Here is a 23,646-nt window from a genome sequence, read left to right as displayed (position 1 = left end):
TTTACTTCGACTGATTTTCGCCATTTCACACGGGTGAACTCGCAGATTTTCGCAGCGCGTCACAAAAAAACACCAACTAAGAGCACTTGGCTTCGATTGGCTTTGCTTAACTTAGAATCGTGCACTTAATTCCTAATGCTAACTGGTACTAACACAGTTTCTTACATTTTATTGTTCATTCTTTTTGCTCAAAAATGTATTCTGTTTGTTTTCACTTGTAACAAAAGAGGTTAATTTTTTTTTCTTTCAAGCACCTTTCTATTTTCTACACTGCGGCGCCCCGAGCGCTCAGCCCAACGCTATCTGCGTTCGACCCAATCCTCAAACTCTTCTGCTCACCTAGACCCAAGAGCAACCGACGCAACGCGGCTTGGGGGCCCAGAGCCTTGCGCCCCCAATTCTAAAACTCTCTATTGAGTTAACTTAAAAACAGAACTAAGTGAGAATTGTGGAAAAGCGTCTTATTGCGAGCAAAATTTTGTAGCATGAATGCTTGGACATGTTGTGAGGCGTAAAGGAAAAAAGAAACCTGAAATTCAGTTTTATATTACCATTCTGCTAACAAGGCACAAACGAGACATTTTGCAGAACTGTACATTTTTTTCACTCTTTCAGGTTATCTTTCTTCATGGCCTGGGAGATACAGGGTGAGGCACGTTTAACTCTGCAGATATTTTGTCCTGCACGCATGATTATGAAACGCATGCCCGTATTGCGCAGCTGTTTTCGATTCTCATTGAAATGAATCTGCATCGATACCTTCAAGTAGATGTACCACAGTGATACCAAGTGTACCACAGTGACATAGTGGTTATGGCATTCTGCTGCTGTGTACGTAGTGACTGGCTCGATTCCTCTCTGCCGTGGCTGCATTCCAGTAAGATTGGAATACATAAATGTTTGTGTACCGTACTTTTCGTGCATGTTAACGTACCCGAAAATTAATTCTGAGCCCCTGTTATGGCATATCTCTTGGCCACTGTGTTTCGTATATTTATTTGCAGCCAACAGTGACTCTTTACATTCTCATAACTCCCAAAGGAACTCTTGCACTTGGGGCTGTTTTATTTTCTCTCATATTTTGCAATACAATTGCATTTTTCTAATCATAATTAGTCCGTAAAACATCTATAATTGTGGCATGCCTTATTTGTTTGCCTTTTAATAGTTCACAGGCCGAAAAACTATCTCCTTTCTCTGCATCGGGCTTGCTTCGTTGACAAGTAGATGTACATACCCGTGCCATATGGACTGAACCTGTGCGTGTGAAGCAGCAACTCCACAGCGCATCTCGGCGCTGGCAGAGCCACTATGTGTGCCCATTGTGAAGCCACAAACCAGCCATCACGAACACCGAGGTTTATTCGTTGTAGAGACAGATTCATTGCAGTGGTCTTTGCTGTAGAGGCGTTCACAATACATACTTTAAAAAAATATTCTGCGGGGACATAAGGAATCTTTCTTTATACAGTGAGCAAAATGTGAACAAGGTGAATGCAGGAGCCAACGTTTCGACTAGTGGACTTGTCTTCTTCAAGGCGACATATGCTTTCCTCGCCACAGTATATGTAGGTGGGCTTCTTCTAAAGGGGAGGGGGTGTGAGGCGGGAGGGTGCGAAAACGAGGGAAAGTGTGTTAGCGTGTCGAATTAGTAAAGGAACGCTGTGTACAAGGTCAAAGCCAGGACCCCCCCTCCCCTCACCCCAGTCTGTCAACACACGCGCGTTAGCCGGCGTGTCAAGGGCGTCTGACACGCCGGCTGACAAAAAAATAAATAAATAAATAAGTAAGAAGGGAAGAAAAAGAAAAAGGGGGGGGGGATACGCCAAGAAATCAAACTAAGTATTGTTGCCTATAGCTTGAGGTTTAGCATAGCGAATGGATTCTAAAGCTCCCTTTGAAACGTTTATGCCTATTGGTTGCAATGTCTTGAACTTATGGATAAGGTATGATTCTCTGTATTTTCTTTCCCGTTCAGAACGGAAATTTGACTGTAAGATGTAGAGTTTAAGTTCATCGAAGTTATGACCTGGTTGGTTGAAATGCTCAGCGACGGCTTTGGGAAGCTTTTTAGCTGTGTTCGCGCAATGTCCGTTTAATCTGACGTTCATTGATTGTCCTGTTTCACCGATATATTGTTTCTTTCGGAAGGAACATTCAAGCATATAAATCACAACCGAACTTGTGCAAGTGAAGCTAGATTTGACTTCATGTGTATAATTATTTGCGGTGCTTTTAATTTTAATGTCACTTTGAAGGTGCCTGCAGGTTTTGCACCTAGGGCAACAACATGCTTTTATTACGGGGGAATGCTGCTGGCTGACTTTTGCGTGCACTAACATGTCTTTAAAGTTCCTGTTTCGGCGATACGTAACCCTGGGTACATCCGGGAACGCTTTTCGAGACGCTCGTTACTTGATAATACTGCGTGGTATTTTCTTAGGATGTTGTGTATGTTTGGGAGTGCATTATAATATTTTGTTATAAAGGCCGGCGGTCTGTCAGATACTAATGTGGGCTGTCTCTTCGCCAATTCCGACTGTCAATTCCACGTGTCAGACGCCCTTGACACGCCGGCTAACGCGCATGTGTTGACAGACTGGGGTGAGGGGAGGGGGGGGTCCTGGCTTTGACCTTGTACACAGCGTTCCTTTACTAATTCGACACGCTAACACACTTTCTCTCGTTTTCGCACTTTCCCGCCTCACACCCCCTCCCCTTTAGAAGAACCCCACCTATATATACTGTGGCGAGGAAAGCATATGTCGCCTTGAAGAAGACGAAGTCCACTTGTCGAAACGTTGGCTCCTGCATTCACCTTGTTCACGTTTTGCTCATTGTCTTGAATTGCCATCTCCCACATTCCCCGTCTTTTCTCTGGATTTCTTTATACAGGTTATTTATAGTAGGTGCGTCATCTCTCACTCCTCGCATGGTAGTGGCGCAGCCATGAGCACGTGTTGTATTTGTCGGTATTGTCTACGTCAGCCGGTAGGAACTTAACGAAACTGGTATAAATAATTTTGGCCACAATTCAGAAGTGCTGCCGGCTCCAAGAAAATAGCTGCACCTTATTCTGGTCTAATTATCTCTGTGTCATCTTTGACAGCACTGTGGAACCTGCGACTTGGAGGACTCCAACACAGCAGGCACAGCGTTTCCTGTTAGCCCTCTATGGGAGCTGCTGTGGAAGTTTCATTTTATGCAGCGACTGAAAAAAGTGGTCAGCTCCATAGTAAAAAAAAAAATTTATGCAAAAAAAAATTAATTTGTGCCAATAGTCGCACTGTTCCTTTTGTAAGAAGTTAGCGAGGTGTACAACTGTGGGGCTATAATGCAAATGCAATATGTTAGTATTTCACATTTGCTAATTTATCCTGTACTGGGAATTCTGTGGTTGAAGTGGGATTGGGCATGTATAAGCTTGTTGAAACTTCCATATATCTACTACTGTGCATGTGCTATTCGCATGATATGAAATATGTAGAAATCAAATATGTCCTCATACAGCAAGCAAGATAGCTTCATGAAAGAGCAGATCGTTAAATGCTCAATGAAACAGTGAAAAGCTGACAGAAAAAAAGGGGGGAACCATATTACATAGCACAACTGATAAAGAAACAATCTTGAAGCAGGTAAAGCACGGAGAAGGTGGGAGATGGAAATTCAAGATGACGAGCAAAACGAGAACAAGGTATTTCGACAAGTGGACTTGTCTTTTTCAAGGCATCCTTGAAAAATTACAAGTCCATTTGTCAAAATCGTTGGCTTCTGCTTTTACCTTGTTCTCGTTCTCGTTTCGCTCATAATCTTGAAGCAAGGAATTTGTAATTTGTGTGTTGTAAGGCACACCTATCATCATCATCATCAAACCAAATGACAATTTGTATGTGTGGCAGCAACTCCAAAAATACCATCACCTCAGAGGGAGTGGGGGGGGGGGGGGGGGAGTGTAAACATATGCAATACATGCATACGTTTGAAAAAAAAGAAATTAATTTTTGTGTGGCTGAAACTAAGGAAATGCTCCTATGAGCACTTGCTGAAACTGATGCAGAATCCTAACGTTCAGAACCAGCAGTACTTATTAGCATGATTGAAATCTAAGATTGGGCAGCGTCTGCGGCACACTAAAAAAAAATTCCGGAGGCAGCAGTGTGGGATTTGCTTCACGGCTGCTATCCACGAGGTGCCTGCATTGTCTGCCAAAGTGCTGTTTAAGGCAATTAGTAGAGAAAAATAATTACAACCCTACGGCAAGATTGCTTTGATTGTAGCATATACTATTCATGGATAGCATGTTTACTCAAATTTATATTTTGTTCCAGTTGGCCTTTAGCGCTATAAGAAAACAAATGTCTAAGACTATGCTCATGAGCACAGGCTTAATATCAACCCCAAGTTGTTTTCATAGCCTAGTTATCGTTACCAAATTAAAAATATATATATATTAATAGAGGGTGGGGGTCTGGTGAATTTCCTCCTTGCTAAAGGTTTAAGTTTGGCTTTCATTAGAATTGTGGCTGGAGAAGCTCAACCGCAAACTAAAGATGTTTTAAAATTTTGTTTATCTGGATTCTAATAATACATGGCAATACATGACTGTCATGACACTAGAGCAAAAGGTGAAGTAAAAGATGTGCCCATCTTGATATTTAGTGGCACTTAGCAACCACATATCTATAATGGCTGTTGCATAAACATCCCATGCCACACTTACATACTTTAGTGATGGCCCGACTCAAAATTCTCATTTGTGAAGCTCTCTACATTTTCCAGCTTCCATACCATAACACAGCAAACAGCATACTTATTTTAATTGCAATGGTTAGTGTGAACCCAAAACATCCTCGCAGTTTGTGTGTCCAAATATCTGTGAGAGCTCTCTCTCTCTCTCTCTCTCTATATATATATATATATATATATATATATATATATATATATATATATATATATATAATTAGACAAACAGTCAAACAGTGAAGAAGGCAGGAAACAGCGGATCAAGTTTTTTAGTCACTACAGTATGAGGTCAAAGAAAGCCTACGGGAAATTATTTGCAATTTTTAATTGAAATGCAGAAATCATTAGGGAAATGAAAGTGGACAAAAAAAAACAACTTGCCACCGGTGGCCCCAGAGAGTTGTCTGCTCCTACTGGCTGCAAGTTGTTTCTTTCTTTTCTTGTTCTTTTATTTTTGTACGCTTACTTTTTCTTTATCTTATAATTTCTACATTTCAGTTAGAAACAGGAAATAATTTCTTCTATGCCTTCATTGGCATCAGTATCTATTGGCTTTATATATATAACTCAGGAGCATCAGTAAAAATGAACCCATACTTCCCCCACAGCTGCTATTAATAGCACATTGGCTACCCTGCAAAAACATGCATTTTATGCTATGCATATGTCTCTGAATGTATTTACTTCTCGGTGGTGCAGGTTGGGCTGGTCATCAGTATTTGAAGCAATACGTCAGCCACATGTCAAGTACATATGCCCTACAGCGTGAGTTTTAGCACCTCGTTCTTTGTTCTGCTCTTGTTTACTAAATGAGTACTGACACAATCTTTCTTTAATGGATTGCCGTAGAATAGTTAATTATGCTATGAAGCCTCAGTTCCTTTAGAGCAGAAAAATAGTTATTGTTTATGGCACATTTCAGTGCAAAGAATTCAAAACGCACACCAAGTGTAGCATGACTGGGCTTGAAGGAGGCCCACTGGTTACAAAGGGGAAACCAAAGGCCAAAGAGTCATGTGGTGCTACAGTGGCCAAGGCAGTTGATGTTGGTCAGTGCAGTAGTCACTGGCCACACCATATGACCTTGCTGCTGAAAGCTGAACACATTGCACATGTGAGAGTATGGCAGAAGAGAAAAGGTGAGAGGGGCGCTATGTGTTCTGCAAAGCTACAACAGAGGACTAAGTTTAACATGTCTGGAACCCGGAGGCGCACAGGTGAAAAGAACGGTGTCCGAAGGCTAACCTTGGTGGGACAACTGCCCTTAAAGTACCGTATTTACTCGCATAATGATCGCACTCGTGTAATGATCACACCCTGAACTTGTCGCAGCGATATGTCCTGTGCCAAGTCTAGCTAATGATGATCGCGCTTACCATCTGTCGAATGCTACGTGAACGACTCTTGAGGACATACCAAGCAATCTGCAAGCACCCAACATTCTTAAGCAGATGCCCCATTTCATTCCTTTCATCACTTTCTGCACTTCCATGAAAAAAAAAGCTACAACCAAACTTGCCTCTGCTTTATCATTTGTAGGCTTCATATGGTTTGGTCAACAACAACATAAAGGGCGTTTTTCGATTCTTCTCGTCTGCACTCGCGGGCACGCAACAAATCGCGAGCGGCAATGACAGTGGCCACGTTTATTTAGACTGATACGTGAGAAGTGTACCCTATTCATATGCCGGCACTTGTTACGGAACTAAGATATGCGTCTGCCCTTAGCAGAAACGTGCCGTTTAGGATAGCAGTGAAGACAAATGCCGCAGTTTCCGCAACATGCCCGCCATGTGTTTCTATGTCATTGGCAGCTAAGTGCGCCCATCTCTGTTTCTGTCCCCTCAAAGTGGACATGGCTACGTTATTTTCGCAAACTTGCCGATATAACCTATATTATTCATTACTGATATGGAAGAAACTGTTTCAATGCGCGTAATGTACTCGTGAAAAGAAAAAAAATCTCGTTCGGCACGTTTGGCTTGCTCCGCCGGCCGCCATTTTTGTTTTGGTGTCCCACACTGACAGTGGCAGCTGCCTGCTTGTCATCCCGCAGCAAATGCAGGATGAACAAAGAAAGTTTTTCTTTTCGTAGGAAATTTAACCCGTGTAATGATCGCACCCCTGAATTTCCGTCAATTTTTTTTACAAATACGTGCGATCACTATGCGAGTAAATACGGTATGTTTCTATGCAGACAATCTTTTACTCATATTTCGTGTGGATCGGTGCGATTCCCGGCAGAATGTCAAAAAAATTTTTAATATGCAAAAGGGTCAAATGGCCCATTGAGCAAAAAAGCTGGTAACATCTGTAGCAGCGAAACTTCCCCTTGGCTGCGGCACCACGCCATGAGCACATTCCCATTGGCTGGGACACCACGTCACAAGCGCGCCTCGCGCACTGGTGGTGCTGGCTCGAGCTTGCTGGGCCAGGCCTTGGTGGAGCAGAGCAGACGAAAGGAAACACCTGCTGTCGCAGCATTACATGAGAGGAGAGGGCATCGCCACGTCACCCTCACTCTCGGATGTTTGTGTTATCCGTGCATTCCTTCTCCGCGCAAACTCTCACCTGCGTTCTGTGTCTCGGTAAAGCCAAATGAAAATGCGCCAAGGATCTCAATGCACTTGCTTGCCCATGCGGAGCTCATAACTCAAAGAACTGCTCAGTGGCATTCAATTGGGTATTAATGCTTTTGCATTCACAACTCATAAGAAGTACTTAGGTGTCCTTAGATTTTTTTTTTCTTTTAACAGGGCTACTCTTGGGGGACTCGCCGTGGTTGCTTAGTAGCTATGGTGTTGGGCTGCTAAGCACAAGGTCACAGGATCGGATACCAGCCGCAGCAGCTGCATTTTGATGGGGGCAAAATGCGAGAACACCTGTGTACTTAAATTTAGGTGCACATTAAAGAACCCCAGTTAGTCCAAATTTCCAGAGTCCCCCACTACGGCGTGCCTCATAATTAGATTGTAGTTAAGGCACATAAAGCCCCATAATTAAATTTTTAATTTTTAACTGATCTTGCATTGACAACCGAGTTTCCCACGAATAACAAGATTAGGTTCTTAGATTTAGAAATTCTGCTCATTTCGCAACATGCTTGCAGGAAATATGCTCCTCGCTTTCAAAAGAGCCTGCTCCCTTTTAGTTTTGCACATTTGAAGCTTGTTAAGGGGGGGATCGCAAAAGCATGCATGAAGGCATCGCTTTCAAGGTCTTGCCATCACCAGGTTAAAACCAGCTTTCAAAGCCAAGTTGAAAAACTAAAAGCTGCAGGCTTCACTGACAACCTGCTCTAGGGCATAGCAGAATCACTTCTTGCTGATATGAAGAAGGGAGAAAGAAGTGCCAGACACGCCACCTTGGAGAATGAACCCAAGGCGAAGATTTCTGCTATACCTTGTGTTCACAAGGAGTCTCATCATCTAAAAAGAATCATTGAAAAAGTGGATGTCAAGGCACAAAATAAGCTAAGGTCCCTTTGTAGCACTTCGATTGCACTCAGGTTGCACTTCGAGGTCGGACTGTTAGAAACATTCAAAAAAGTATGTGAAATGCACCATGGGAGTTCTCTACCGCATTCCTTTATCGAATGGCTGCTGCCACATCAGCCAGACAAGGCGATGTTTTAACAACTGCCTCACATAGCACACTATATTATGCACGGCTCTGTAGCCAGCCACCTGGCAAGTCACTGTTCCAAGTGCAGGTGCACCCCTAGTTTTGACGATTTCCAAGTTGTGGCAAATAGTAGTGATAAAAGAGCGCATAAAATTAGGCCTTTCTTATTTGCCATCCAGGTGAAAAGAAATGTGTGACTGCACCTTCTATATTAACTTACTAGATAGTGAATACAGTATCTCTTGAGATGATGCTTGTTTTTGTACATGTGCCTACGCTGTTATTTCACCCCCTCCTATCGTACTTACATTTCCGCTGTCTGAGCAATAAACTTTGTCATTCGTGAGCACTCCGTCCTGTCACCTTCTCCCTCCCTTCCTACAGTTTGCACACTAAAAAGGATTTTCCTTGTCTAAAGAATGTTTCACCAACCAGTCCAAGCCCTTTTGTCTCAAACAGCGATCACATAGTAGGCAGCCACCTCATGGAGAACAAAGTGATACCCAAGATTCTTGTGTCAGTACTCCTTTAGATAAGGAACAACTTTCCAGTTAGTTAGAGTTGCATGTATATATAACCGGAATGGCTTTTCGGAATGTACTGCTAAATTTAGATACCTGGCAGTATATTACCATGTAGTACTGTAGTGGCAGTATAAAGAGTATGGCCTGTCATTTTCCAGGCCAGTCATCCCTGTCACTCTCAATGGAGGCATGCGAATGACTGCATGGTTCGACCTCTGCTCTCTGGACCCCAATGGCAGAGAAGATGAGTCTGGCATCAAAGCTGCTGCTGAAGGAAGTAGGTGTCAATGGAAGGGAGCTTCAATCATGCTTGGCTAAGTAAAACTTGAAAGCAGTGAAACATAGATGGGTTATTTTTTTAGCAGCAGGTTATTGGCATCAGGAGGTCTTAGAGAGTTTTAGCTTGTCCGTAAATGTATTAGCATTTGTGGAGGACGGCTTTACCGAAGAGCTGCACCGTAGCAACAATGCTGGTAGTGACATCTGGGGACATGGTGTTTAACCACATAGCATGTAACGCTATTACTGCCCTAACCTGCTTATTAAAGGGGCCCTGAACCACCCCTTGGGCTTGGGGAAATAACATAGTCCGCGGGTAGCATACGCTGTTGTGAACATCTCAGCCAAGTTCTGCTGTCATGTGCGGTCTGTGGAGCTCGCAAGCGAAACGTGAAGTCACCTTTTTCTCAAACGCTCTCGTTTCAAAAACCCCATGATCCTCGCTCTTTTCTGTGTGCCTTATTTCGTCATAAAGCACACTCCAATACACGGCTGCTATTGGTCGCTGCGCTCGGTTACACTGTGGCTGCCGCGAGGTGCCACCACGCGTCCAGTGGTTAAGCCCACTACGGCTCTGTGAGGACAGCCATGTTTGGCTTACATTTAGCGTGGCATATGCACCAAATTGGAAACTTGAGCTGCGTGCCACAATGACGTCTGCGCCGTAGCCTTCGCAGTGCAAGGCATTGGAGGAGGAAGGGGAGCACAGCTGAGGCCGTGTTTGCCAATAACTCCGCTTCTGGTGAACGCATTGAAGTACTTTTTGCGGCAAAGTAGTTCTGAAATAGCCTATCTTCACTTCAAATGTATTTCTCCACTTCGATAAAGAGTGGTTCAGGGCCCCTTTAAAGTGAAAGGATTATGTGGCTCATGAGGCGGAAAATCTGACATAATTGTCAATTTGACCATCAATGGTGATCCCTCGACCTTTGTTAGGAGTCAAGCCCACCACATTTGGTGATAAATAAGGTGAGGTTAATTAAGATGCAGTTAATTAAAATATAGTTCATTAAGGCACACGAACCCCCAGGCTTTGGTGGGAGTCGAAGCCACCACCTTTGGTATTAATTAAGGCATAGTTCATTAAGATATAGTTAATTAATGCACTTGTACGTTCAACCTTTGGTGGGAGTCGAACCCACAGCCTTTTTTGTTAATTAAGGCACAGTCAAGCTAGAATTAATTAAGGCACTCGAACTCGCGACCTTTGTTGGGAGTCACACCCATGACTTTGTGTTGTGGCATAATGTTTAAGCATTGTGCAGTAGTCACAATGCCTTCGCATTCATCCACGTAGGGATAACTTAAATGCCCTTGAACTTTTCTACTTCACTGCTGATATAAAGCGACATAATCATAACGTGCCATACCTTTATCATTTTCCTTTACAGATACTGTTGACAGGACACAATAATTTTTCAAGTGCATTGAGTTTAACAAATCATCAAAAGATGTTGCTGCCAGGTTTGCCGCTGCCATCCATGGCTCTCGTAACCCGGTAATCCGCAAACACCCAAATGTATGCGGACAAGCTAAAACTCTCTATCTTAGAAATTGAGATACTCTCAGGCCTATTAAAATGAATTTTGCAAATTAATTATTTAATCCCTGTAAAGAACATGTTGCAGCTGAATAATTGAAGCCAGTTAGTATTCAAGGCATTTTTTTTAATAGTTAGCCTGAAATTAACAAAACTTTCAGGAAATTTCAGTTGGTGAAATGGTATGGCATTACACTTATTATTTCCCCGGGGATTCTTTTTGATGCACTGTGACTCGTAGCTGTGTAGAGCAACATATTTCATGAAAGTGATTAGCAAGAAAATGACTGAAGACTAACGATAGTCTCTCAATTCATACCAGGTGGACTCATCTTGAGCACTGCGTGGCTTCAATTCCACATGTGCGACATGTGCTTTAAAAAGTTATTTATTGATACTGGGCAATTTCTAATACTTGTAGGCACAAAACATAGTGTTGCTGAAAGAAAGACTTGGTGATCCCTACTGCTCTGTCTTTGAGAATTGTGTGAATCTTGCACGAAATAGCTGCAGTTGTATGTTAGTTTGCATGTATAAACTGCACGTTGCAACAAGTACTTGTGAGGTTGTGAAAGGTTGAGGTGAAGAAGCTTTGCTTGTTGTGGAGTAGGAAAACATAGTCTAGCTACATTTCATAGCTGTAATGATTCTGTAGCATGGAATGTCGCTGAGCAGCTGTTCTCCTCTGGTGGCACAGTTATGAAACAAGCACTCAGACCCCATAGGACATGGACAGAGGCACACTTAAGCTGTATTCTATGTATGTGTGTTTATCTATAGATATATATATATGTAGCTTTTTTTTTTTTCGAATGCTGCAGGTATAGCGACATGAGGTTCGAACATATCAGTGAAATGCAAAAGAGGTGCCAGAAGACACTGCATGCCAGCACCAATCTCAAAAAAAAAGTTGCCGGCTTCAACTAAGTGTTCTTTACTTTTGCAGTTGGGTTGTGGTTTAAAGGCCAACTGCAACAAAATTTCACTTGGGCTAAATTGACTAAATTCCTGGCGTATACTCTCAAAGTAATCTTGCCAAAGCCGCAAGGCTGGTAATTACCCAATTTTGTTATTAGCAGCTATTGCATAGTGCCTATGCAGATGACGCATGCACCTGGTGGCGAAGCGGGGGCGATGCAGATGTGGCAAATACAGTGAAATCTCAAAATAATGGACTTCAGGGGACCGCGATAAATTGTTTGTTATTCTGAAAGATCGTTATAGTGAATCCCCCAAAATTCACCATTCCGCCCATCAACTCATCAGTTCATGAGTCGTCACCATATGAGTTACCCACAAAAGGTCGCTGTTGGCTCTCGGGATGAGCAAATTAATAGATTTTGCCACCACGCACCACTGAAGCTCTGCATAATATGGATTACGCATGCAAAACAGACGCTGATGCCAAGAAAACTATTGACAAAAAGGTAGCTTCATGTCGCCTGCAAACACAGTTTCTTGCATTTTGTTTGTTTTTCACATTTCTTGCCGTGGGCACTGCATCTGTCTTGCTGGAAGCAGACACCTGAACTATGTCAAAGCGGAAGTGCGCATAAGCGAAACCGGCTGGAAAGTGCAAAGTGCGACCGTGTGGCATCCCCGCGAGCATGGAGGTTACATCTCACCGCACACATAGCTAGTACGGCCGCAGAAAGAAGCGCAAAAAAAAGAGACGTGCCTCCGTTGCTAGGCAACACTTTCCTGGGCAGAGCATGCACTCGTAAAACCTGATGTGTCATTGCCTCCGCTCGCCCGCATTCTTTTTTGTTGGGCACCGTCTCAGGTTTTCCCAAGTCCATGGGCCACGATGTTCACTCTCTGTGTCTTGTCGTCTGCTAGCCTACTGTTTCAGCTGCCATGAAGGATACACATAAATCTAAGAATCCCCAGGTTTCTGAATATTAGTTCATAGTACTGAGGCATTGTTAACATCACAGGGAAACCAAATGATAATCATTATTCTAAGAAGTTTGGTATTCTGAAGTTCATAGTACTGAAATATATTTACATTGAAACTATAAGAAGTCAGCAGGAGATTTCTGAAAAGTTTGTTCATCTGAAAAGTTCGTTAATGTGGGGTTTGCAGTAAAGAGGCTTCACTATTGAAGAACCATGTGCAACTGTTGATCTCTCAGTTGCGCCACGTTGCACCTAGGCAGCCAGGTGCAGTGCTCGCTCATCATTTGCATGTTGACGAGCGTTTCTCTGGGCATGCATTCTTCCTGTTGTGCTCAGGTTGCAAGAATGCTGATGCGTTGTGTGGTCATCAAGTGCTCAGAATATGTTCTCAAACACAAGCAATGGCTGTGCAGTACGCAAGGTCAATTAGAGGAAGGCCAAACACTTTTTTTTTTTTTGTCCCAGCTTTCAGAGCACAAGCATGCACTGCTGCACAGCAGGCTAGTGCAACGTGGACCAGCCAACGTGCACAAAGCATGTAAGCTGCAGTTGAAGAAACTGCACAAGTTACATTTCAACACCACAGACACTTACCCATCAAGATTTGCTTGGCGAACGCTTTCTCGAGGTGACTATAAGTACTATAAGCCATGGTGGTGGCTCTTGAAAACCAAAGTTGTATTCAGGGTTTATATTCTCAAGCAATCATTTCCGGTAGGGCATCAGCTTCAAAACATTTCACACATCTTTACATCGGATGCGTCGATGTAGACGAACGAAAGCCTTTCTGACACAGCACCAGAAATGAGCAGGAACCGCACGCTGCATTTGTCATGAAGGAGGATGCAACACAGGCCATGGTGTAGATGCAGCATCAAGCGATGCAGAAATGCAATGCCATGGAAAAAAAAAAAGAACTGGCAATGCTAGCAGAACGAAATGGGCTAAGCTTCATCATGGCTACACTCCAGCCTGTCTGGCCATGAGTTTGTGCACTTAGCACTGAGCCCCTCTATCCCAGTTGTGACAAGCCTCGGCTACTTGTCATCCTTTACTACGATTGGCAGCAGCTGTCTGATCACCCGACGAGTCCGGTGCTACCAACGTACCAGGCAGCGGCTGCTGAAGTTATATACGTCATGCCGGAGATGCTAAGATCACTCAAATTTGACCCTGCAGCAGCGCAGTGATCAGTGGCAGTAGTGCTAGTGGACAAGACGGCGAGCGAGCGCTTCCTTGTTCGTCGAAGGTGAAAATGCAACACGTTCACATCAGTGAAACCGAACAGCATGCTGCTGATCAGCCAAGCTAGTGCGTGATGCACCCTGTTCCAGCTGCTCTGGCGTGCGATAGGACATGTTCTATTCCCGTGCCTGCTGCACTAGACTATAGAGTGTCCAAATTTTACCGATGTAGCGTAGCTGTGCCACGTGTGGATCGCATCTGCTTTAAGCCGGACTAGCTTGGCCACCCCAGTGTGCTGTTCTTCGAGTGGAGGCAGAACAAATCAAGGCCCTGCTGTTGAACATAGGCAACCAGATAGAGAAAACAGACTGTACACGGAGAATACTTCGCATTCTCTGTGGCTAGCAGACGTGCAAAACCTGTTCACTGATACACTGGAACAGAATACAAGCAAAGAAAGCAGACGGCATGGGTGCTGGTTCTCCACATTCTTCCTGTATGTCACTTCTGCCAGGCGATAATGGCGGCATTTTTTTTTTTTTCAGTTTCGGTGTGAAAAATATGATTCTTGCAAGCTCTTTGTGATGCATTGACCTGTCAAATTTTGCACAGAGGCTACTACATGTCTAAATTATCTGAAACTGGGCGTTTTACGTGGCCAAAAATTTAATTGCAGTCGGCCTTTACTGGTCGAGGGAAGTGTGGCGCAAGAACTTGGTGAAATCAACTTGTTACATTTCGTGCCTCAGGTTGTCACTAAGTGCATAAGCCCTTTCATGAAGCATATTTCTTGGCTTTTTACCGGCTAGTTGGTGATGATAAGGTAGCAGTGGAAGTTGCGTATTTGACAAGCACAGATGATGACAAAGGAGTTGTTGCCCTTGATATGCCAAATGCCACTTATGCTTTTCGATGTCATTTAATTTATCAGCTATCCATGTTTGCTATTTAAGCCATACCGATCATTCAGATAAAAACTAGAATGTTTCACCATTCTTCGAAATTTCTGTTTAGTGTGACAATGCCTCTACAGTCAACTCTCATTACAACGGACCCTGATAATCTGACGAAAAACGTCCATGTTATCCAAAGTCCATATTATGCGAGACACCTCACTTCCGAAACACTTGTCGCGATGTCTAGCAACTTTGTTGCAAAGAACGAATGACGAATGTCCAAAGCAAAAAAACAATGAATAAAAGTCGCAGTTTCGCCCGAAAGGCGAAGCATCGATTGCTATAGCAAATTAGGCAAGATAAGCGCGGCAGCAGCAGCAAGCGAATTGACTTTCGTGCTGTCTCTCGCTTCACTGTGAATTAAACGTTGTAAGCACAGTACATACGAAGCTACCGGCACTCGGCGCACTTTGTCCACATTGCAGATCACTTTCAAGATCCGGTGCCCGCGCAGGCACGTACTTTGTCCACGTCGCAGACTGCTTTCGAGATAGGGCGCCCGTGCAGCCGCGCTTTTAACAGCAGCCACCGAAGTAGGCCCCCTCTTTTCCTCGTCTTCTCCCTGCGCCTCGCACGCAAAAGACGGCGCGCTCCCGCTCTGCTTTCCTCGCTCCCTCGCGCTTAAAATATTTAGCCGCAATCGTCGGCTGACCCTCACAAGTCAGTTGCCAGCCCGTGTCAACACGGCAAAAGTTCATTTTATACGCCCGATTTTGACAAAAATTTTCGCTAATTTAATCTGGAGTAGCCGATAGTTCATTGCAGTGCGGTCCGTTAAAAGCGAACTTCGTTGCATTAATAAAATAGGTAGAACAAACTAAGGCTGAAATATGGCTCGTTATATTGGAAAGTCTGCTGTGCACAGGTCCATTGTAACGAGCATAGACTGTAGTTCTTTTTGTTGTTGTTGTTTTCTTATATTTCTGTCTCTTACTGCTCTGCCGACTGGTCACAGAGGATGCATAGCACTGAATGCACTTTTTGTTACTATGTGCTTGTACAGTGTCGATCACACTTGTCTAGAGTGGCCCGAAGGCTGCTCCGCACTGCGCCTGCGACGCCTAGCGACAAGCCCTGGGTTCCAGATGTGTTGGCCGATAGCGCCACGCGCGTGGACGCTGCGGCATTCGCGGGCAGCCAAGATACAGGCCGCAGCATTCTAGCCGTGTCACGCTCGCAGCTCAGCTGGCAGTGCTCGTCCAGTGATAAAAAGCCGGTGCTCGCGACCCGCAAATCACGCAGGCCTGTATCTTGGCCGCCCGCGAATGCCGCAGCGTCCACGCGCCTGGCGCTATCGGCCAACACATCTCGAACCCGGTGCTTGTCGCTAGGCGTCGCAGGCACGGTGCGGAGCAGCCTTCGGGCCACTCTAGACAAGTGTGATCGACACTGTACAGTTGGGCAATTTCAGTTTCTTGCAATTTGGAAATCTTGTAGCCTATTACAATACTACAATTGGAGACCGTGGCTGCTGATACATGCAGCACTGCCCATGGATGCTCGTGAAAGCAAGGTGTTGCTTTGTGATATACCATGAGGGTGAGAGAATTTTAGGGCAGGATCACTGGTTCCAGTCGCCAACGAGGGGGTCTGTGGTTGACCACAGACCCAACTGTCGTATTGACTGTCCAACTGTCGCGTTTCATTCTGTGAGTACTGTAGGTGATGAGATATGTGGGAAAATGCTGTATATAGAGTGTGACAAGCCCCTGAGTGTCCTCTTAGTTCTTGGCCAATAATTACCGTACTTATTCGAATCTAGGCCGACAGCTTTTTTTTTTTTTTTCCAAATAATCATATGCCAAACTCTAGGGTCGGCTTAGATTCGAGGATTATAAAAACCGGTCAGTTCGTAATAGAAAATAATAAATGTGATGCATAGCTACTGCCATTTAGAAAAGTCAATATCGCAGCCACTACTAGCTGCGCCAGTAGCCAACTGAAGTACACGAGCAAAGTCACCATTTTGACCTGTGTCGTATTGGTGTGCGGCGTGGCGTTATCGTAATTGCACCAAATAGGCGATGCCACTGCAGTGCCGCTTTCAGTCGAAAACTTGTGGTAGCCGCAGAGGCATCGTCAAACGTTCAAGCCAGGCGGGACTTCAGCATTGATGAGAAAGACGTCCGTCGTTGGAGGGGACAACAGGGGACGCTTTTTGCGTTTACCGCAATGAGGAGATGACAGCGATAAGGAAAATAAGCGCACGATAACAGAGAGGAGTTGTTCACCGAGATCGCGCCGCATTTCAACACGTACGAGCTGTGCAGCACTGTCGGCACATGCATGGGCGCACGTCCCCAAGAGTGTGAGGCTAGCAGCAATGATGACAGAGGGTTAGCTCAGCATGTTCATAATAAATAAATGCTGTTTTCATTTTGTGAATGCTGCCCTCACTTTTCTGTTCGGCCTACATTTGAGGTAAGTTATTTTTTATGGCTTCAGACATTCGCGGGTCGACTTAGAATCTGGGTCGGCCTAGATTCGAGTAAGTGCGGTACTTCATTATATCCATTACTTCGTTATATCCATTACAGTCAAACGCAGCTATATTGAACCCATTTACATTGTATTCTGTATGTCGAACATCAAGCGGCAAATAAGTTCCCCGAGACGTTGTCTTTCTCTCGTGGCAGCTGGGAAACGTCCCCGTTGTTTTTTCATCGTACTGCCACCAAAATTTCTTACAACTCATCTCCACTGTGTGTGCACCAGTTCACAGGCTCATAGCTGATGAGGAGAAGGTGGGCATCCCCTCGGACCGCATCGTGCTGGGCGGCTTCAGCATGGGCGGAGCACTGGCACTCTACTCCGGCCTGCGCTACCCCAAGCCCTTGGCCGGCATCCTGGGCCTCAGCTGCTGGCTACCGCTCTTCAAGCATTTTCCTGCGGTCAGTGTCTGTCACTGTGGCATCCATGAAGTTTCTTACAAAAGTTATTATAGAGAAAAATCTGGCAGAAGTGCCTGTGGGAGCTAAGCATGTGGCGATTCTGCCGGCAGGAGGGTGAAGGATGCACTACGCTGATGTCGTCTCTTCTTGTTGACAAGCAGGATAAACGGATTTTGTCAGATTTTGCCGTTTGCAGAGCACACACGCAACAGCCCTGCTGAAATCATGACGGAAGTAGTTTTTGTCACTTTTGCACTGGACAGTTCGAGGGAGCATGGAGAGGAATGCCGAGAGCAATGTTGTTGTGGATTTTCCCAGTGGATTTGGAGGAATGTTTTGGGAAAGAGGCGTACTGACGTGACATTTCCTACATCTTTTCTTTTTCGGCACTAAATGAAGCTTCGGGTCATTGAAACCCAAGATAAAGCGTGCCATGCATCAGAGCCCCTTTAATTTACCTTAACATACTTGTTCCTGCGAACCAGGTGGATGCGTTGTGACGTTATGATAAACTGGCTCGCTCTATTCATATGATTGCTGGGGCTTCCACACACTAGCCTAGGCAAAAGGTACTCATGAAGCACTCTTTTCCATTTTTCTCAAAGAAAGAAGAATAAAGGAATTCAAGTGGCTCGATACTTGTTAGTGACAGCCTTGTTAAGAAACAGATTATGAAGCCAGAGAACGTGCTTACTTGAAATACAGAAGCAGCAAGTTGGGGGCAATGAAAGTAGATGAAAAATTATCATGGGTGGGAAAGGGCCGACTCTATTTCATGCCCATGGCAGTTGTGAACTAATTTGCCACCACGTCGACTCGGCACTAAAACGCAAAGTTGAAGGAAGATTGTGTGCGATGCCTGCTTGACCAGCAGGCTATGAATGTGTTGTCTCTTTTATATTTCTTTGTTTATTTTGTTTATGTTGTGGCTCCCTCCATCGACCCTTGCCCCTGCGTAGGCTGCTGAGCCATCTTTTTCGTTAAAGTTCATTTTTTCTGTTGCCGATGCTCAATGAAGCTGAGGTGGTTAGGCCTAGCAGCCTTGGCCTAACTACCTCCATATTTAGCTGTGGCAAAAATTTACAGTCGGCCAGCAGAGGGGCCTTGAAACAAATCATTGCAGGAAGTTCATTGTCAATTTATTCGTACCCGCAGACCACACTGGCAGTATCGTGAGAGCATATGCACCCATGCTAGACTGAAGGCCATAGCAGCAGAATTTGGGTATGCGTACGGCGCCCCGTGTGTCCAAAAATTGGACAGTGACTGTGCTCGGCAAGAGCAACTTCGAACAGCACATTCAGGATGGGCATGCATGTTTTGGCCAGTGGTCTTGGCTTGCTTGCATTGCAGCCAGCAAACTAACAGGCTGTATTGATGACGGTGCAAAGCACTTTATGCAACTTATTCCCATGTCATGTGTTGGCATGGCCGGCCACTGACGTCGAAATCTATCAGAGACCTTTTGCTGGCCCATCAGAAGCACCATGCTTGCATTTGTTTTGCATAGACATAAATGCAGTATTTTTGTTTCTTGCTGATATCAGTGTATATTCTTTCAACGAATACCGGATGTGACTAGTGGTGTGCGAACATTCGAAACTTGAAATATTCTATTCGACTCAGTTGGTATTCAATTCGAAGGGCACTTTTACTATTCGAAATAGTCGAACCCCCAAAAATTGCTGTTGTTGGTTCTCTGAGTCAACTTCTCCTCAGTAAAGACATGGTATGCGGCAAAGCATAGAGTGTAGTGTGGTGGAGCATATCAAAAGCGTAAAGGGGGCACTGTCATAAGGCCACTACTTGTGCTTATGGCTACCCGACACTATCAGCTCAAGTAGCCACGCTGTCCTGCCTTTTCATGCACCTGCACAACACCAGCATCCGGGTGGAAACCTCTGTGTGTGCAGCTAAAAACACGCTTTTCAAACTACAAATTTGGCAAAGTAGCAAGCTTTGCACTTCTTTTAGACCCTCCTTCTAGATAGTTGAGTACCACCTGAATACTTCATTGGCAAAGTGCATTTAACAAACTATGCTTTAGAAGAAGCGAGGAAAAATCTAACATCAAGGAACTCAGATATGTCCTCAACAACGAAAGCTTCTCAAGAAGCTCCTTCCATGTCAACACTGGAAAGACTGATAAGCTCGACAACCAGCTGCAGGTTTCACTGCCACAAGCACAGGTTGAAAGCTATGTGCGCGATGAAATTTTTGGCCAAAAGAAAATCTGTGTTAGTGGTGCTGTAAGCATGGTGCCCACTGTTGGCTCGGCTTGCAAAGAAGTACCTGCCGATACCAGGCACTATAGTGTGTCCATTGAGAAGCTCCTTTTGAAGAATTGTGACATGCAGGAAGTGGTTACTGCTCCCTGAACATGTCTAGCAACTATCCTTCCTTCATGACGACATTAAATATTTGCAGTTGTGATACTGTCAAGCAGGAGTGCTGTAATAGAGAATTCACTGTACAACACATCATAATTCTTCTGTACATTATTTCCTGTGCAACAAACTTGCATATTTTTTTTTGTAGCTCTGGTTGGTGAAAAAAACTCAAAACTAATAGTATGTGTATTTGAAAAATATTTGAAAAATATTATATTCTACACCCGCTTGGTTTTCATTATTCAAGTTTGCTTCGAAATTAAAATTTGATATTTGCATACCCCTAATGTAACGAAGGTTTTGTAGTGTCAGATGCAATTTTATTATAATTAGATTTGAATGAGTGTGTACTTATATATGTACACATGCGCACACATACACATACACATGTACAGTCAAACCCCACAATAACGAAATGACCGGGAACGTGAAAAATTTTGCTTTCATGTGAATTTCATTGGCGCGAAAATGAGTCTGAAAAGACAAAGAAATGGCTTACAGAACAAAAATTTATGGTAAGCTTATTTTGCCAAGCCTTGCCTCGCAGCAACTTGGCAGCTCTTGCCTTAACACTACAAAAAGTAGTCCATTGCTGCATCATCACCATGCTTGCCCAAAAGCGAATTAATTGTGTCGACGCTTAACACATCCTCCGTGTTTGTCTTCTTATCTTGATGTTTTGGTCCTTGGCGGTCTTCAGCGTGGTGAGCGTCGCACACATTACTTATGGGGGCCTCGTCGATCATCTCTTTGTGCGCAGCAACTTCATCATCCGCACAAACGAACTCGTTGATGCTGAGACCATCTGGAGCTTTGTTTTCCATGGCATGAAGTTTACCCCATGCGTTGGTCAGTGATGGCAGCACTGCGACGGCGCCACTGTTATCGAGTGCGCCTTGGGGCAAATCTTCCTCCAGTCCCGCTGGACCAGCACATGATGCTTGCCGAGTGGCAATGAAGCCGGCATGCTTACAACAGTTTGCAGTCACTGCCAGACGTGTCACAACCCATGCGGCGGCTACCGCATGGGTTGCTGTGGCCTCAAGTCCAAGTCCACGTCAGTGAGATGCTTGACCTGGAGGTCCAGCAGCAGATGCTGCACTTGCTGCTGTGAATGACGCCTTGGTCAAGCGGCTGCAGCATGGAAGTGCAGTTTTGTCTTCTTTCTGCCCTTTTCAACGTGAGCAATAATTGCAGCCTTGTAGCATCAAAAGTTTCCACTTTTTGGCTGGAGGCAGCATCTTGGTAGGCTGGCAAAGCAGGCGGTCCAAGCGCTACACACACACAGCTGAAGCACCCCAGCAGCAACCGCACACACTGCGCACACACGATCATGTGTGCTGTTCACAAAGCCCTACAAAGCATCATCGGCATCTTCACATGTAGATGTGGATTTAGCTAATCAGCAAGTATGAAACAGCAAGCCATGCAGATGGTTCCGCTCTGCATTAGCAAGCGCCGTAATGGCACACAGGATACGAATGTGCCTGCTGCAATTTCTTTCTTTAAATTTATGTGACGTTTCCTCATTTATGTGACATTTATTATCAGGACACTGCAGTACTCACCCATTGCAAAGGATAAGCCACGGCCATCACCACTTCCGCCTGTTGCCAGGTGCAACTGCTCCACTGATTTTTTTGTTGTTGTTGTAAACAAAAACGGCAGCAACCATGCAAGTACACTCTAGGGTTAGTTTATGCGATTTACAGGCACAACCGATGCATTTGTACACTTTTTGGACACTGTTAGCATTACTTAGTAGATAATATGCAGACTGCCATTTCAGGAAATTTCGTTAATATGGGAGTGCTGTCAAGAAAAGGCTTAGTTGTCACGAGATATGAAATGCATTGACTTCTATGAGCGTTTACCAGGAATTCGAAAATATTTCGCTGCCTCGGAATTTCGTTCTCGCGGCTTTCCACTGCATGCACATACAGTTGCCGACCGATTTTCTGGACCTCGGGGGACTGAAAAATAGTCGACTAATTAGTCCAAAAAACTCGTTCATCAAAAAAAACCTATTTATTTTATGATGCTTAGAGCGGCTTAAAAAATTTTATCTCTGATAATGCCCTGCCACTTACTACGCTTGGAGGCAATCAGATTTGCTTAGATTTATGCAAGAGTGATGTCGTCTCCATATACAATCTGACAAGAGCGTCACCGCTTGGCTCTCGCAAAGGCACATGAGGTAGTGCTGATCACACGAATGCGAAGTCGCAGAAATGCACACAAAGATGCGACGTCTTTGAGACGCACCTGTTCTGTTGACACACCACGTGTAAAGAGCAACCGAAACAAAACAAGAAAATGGATTCCGCATTAAGTGATTATGACAATAGGGCTAACCAAAAAAAGAACCAGACAAGAAGTGCCATCACTGCTGACTGAAAGAAGAAAGAAACCAGAAAAAGTGCTGTCCCCTCGAGCGTTTTGTCAGCCAAGGAAGAGCGGGTATGGCCTCCGAGACTGGAGGATGCTGAAAGCCTGCGCCTCCCAATTTCGGAGGCTATGAAGCAGGCCACTGAAAGCCAAGCTAGGCCAGGCCAGGGGAAAATCTAACATTATGGCCCCCAAAAGCAGGTAGTGTGGCTCGAAATGGGTGATTTAGTCCAGAAAACCAAACTTTGGGGCGTAAATTAATCCAAATAATCGGTCTCGAGAATGCATTAGATCTATGGGAACCCTGAGGGTGCATTTATGGAGTTTGGAATATTCATAAAGTCCAAAATGTTGGAGTCTAAAAAATCCGTTGGCGACTGCATATATATATATATATATATATACATATATATATGTATATATATATATATATATATATATATATAGAGAGAGAGAGAGAGAGGGGGGGGGGAGAGGGAGAGAGAGAGAGTGCGCCTGCCAGTCCTCTTAATTCTTCTCTTTCGTTGTACAGTGAGGATCATAGCTCTTGAAGCTTTAATGCCTTTGGTAGTGCATAAGGATTTATTGGCCACTTTTGGCTCTTTTAAGTTTGTGTACTACAAGACCCCTCCGATGGAGAGGATGTCCCACATCCAGTGCTATTATTATGAGGGGCACTGGCTAACACTCCCAAGGCTAGGTCAGTCACACGAATGCCCAAGAATCGGCGGATGGGGACTCGGCTTCCACTGTAATTCAGTTAGCAGACCATTGCACACCAATGGGGAGGTTGTGAGTCGCAGTCCCAGTGGCAGTGATTTGTCTTTTCTTTCACTTTAATTTCTATTTTCATAATCATTTCTATATTTAAATTTTTAAAAACAGGTTATTTCGTCATTGTTTTACTTGGCTTCATTGTCTGTTTACTTCACTTAGTTGTTCCATTAAATCAAGCCCCCCGATTTCTCCAATTCTTCGTGCTGATTTGATGAGTTACTGTTGCAAAGTAGGCATTGGACATTACCTAACTGACACTTGCTAATGGTATACAGGCTACAAATGTTCTAAGACTGGCCATGCTTGAAATAAGTGGGGAAAAAATTCGACGCGCAGCACTTGCACCGGCCTTACATACAGTATTAGCAATGTGTAGCAGGTGAAAGTGTATTGTAACTGGTAGGTGCACACCCACTGTGCAGTGATCTCAGTTGCTCTAGAACACACTGA

The 23,646-nt window shown here is 44.4% G+C and overlaps 1 protein-coding gene across 1 annotated transcript in view; it reads left to right on the top strand.

The window, feature by feature from the left end:
- The window catches only part of Apt1 (Acyl-protein thioesterase 1), a 44,399-nt gene that overhangs the window by 1,896 nt on the left and 18,857 nt on the right, over positions 1–23,646 (top strand). The window contains exons 2-5 of the mRNA XM_070541315.1: positions 616–647; positions 5,443–5,508; positions 9,050–9,168; positions 17,466–17,641. Of these exons, the coding sequence (XP_070397416.1) occupies positions 616–647; positions 5,443–5,508; positions 9,050–9,168; positions 17,466–17,641 (393 nt within the window). The remainder of the gene's footprint in view (positions 1–615; positions 648–5,442; positions 5,509–9,049; positions 9,169–17,465; positions 17,642–23,646) is intronic.

The sequence above is a fragment of the Dermacentor albipictus genome, chromosome 6 (assembly GCF_038994185.2).
Source record: "Dermacentor albipictus isolate Rhodes 1998 colony chromosome 6, USDA_Dalb.pri_finalv2, whole genome shotgun sequence".
Taxonomy (NCBI): domain Eukaryota; kingdom Metazoa; phylum Arthropoda; class Arachnida; order Ixodida; family Ixodidae; genus Dermacentor; species Dermacentor albipictus.
This window is presented reverse-complemented; position numbering and strand designations above follow the sequence as displayed.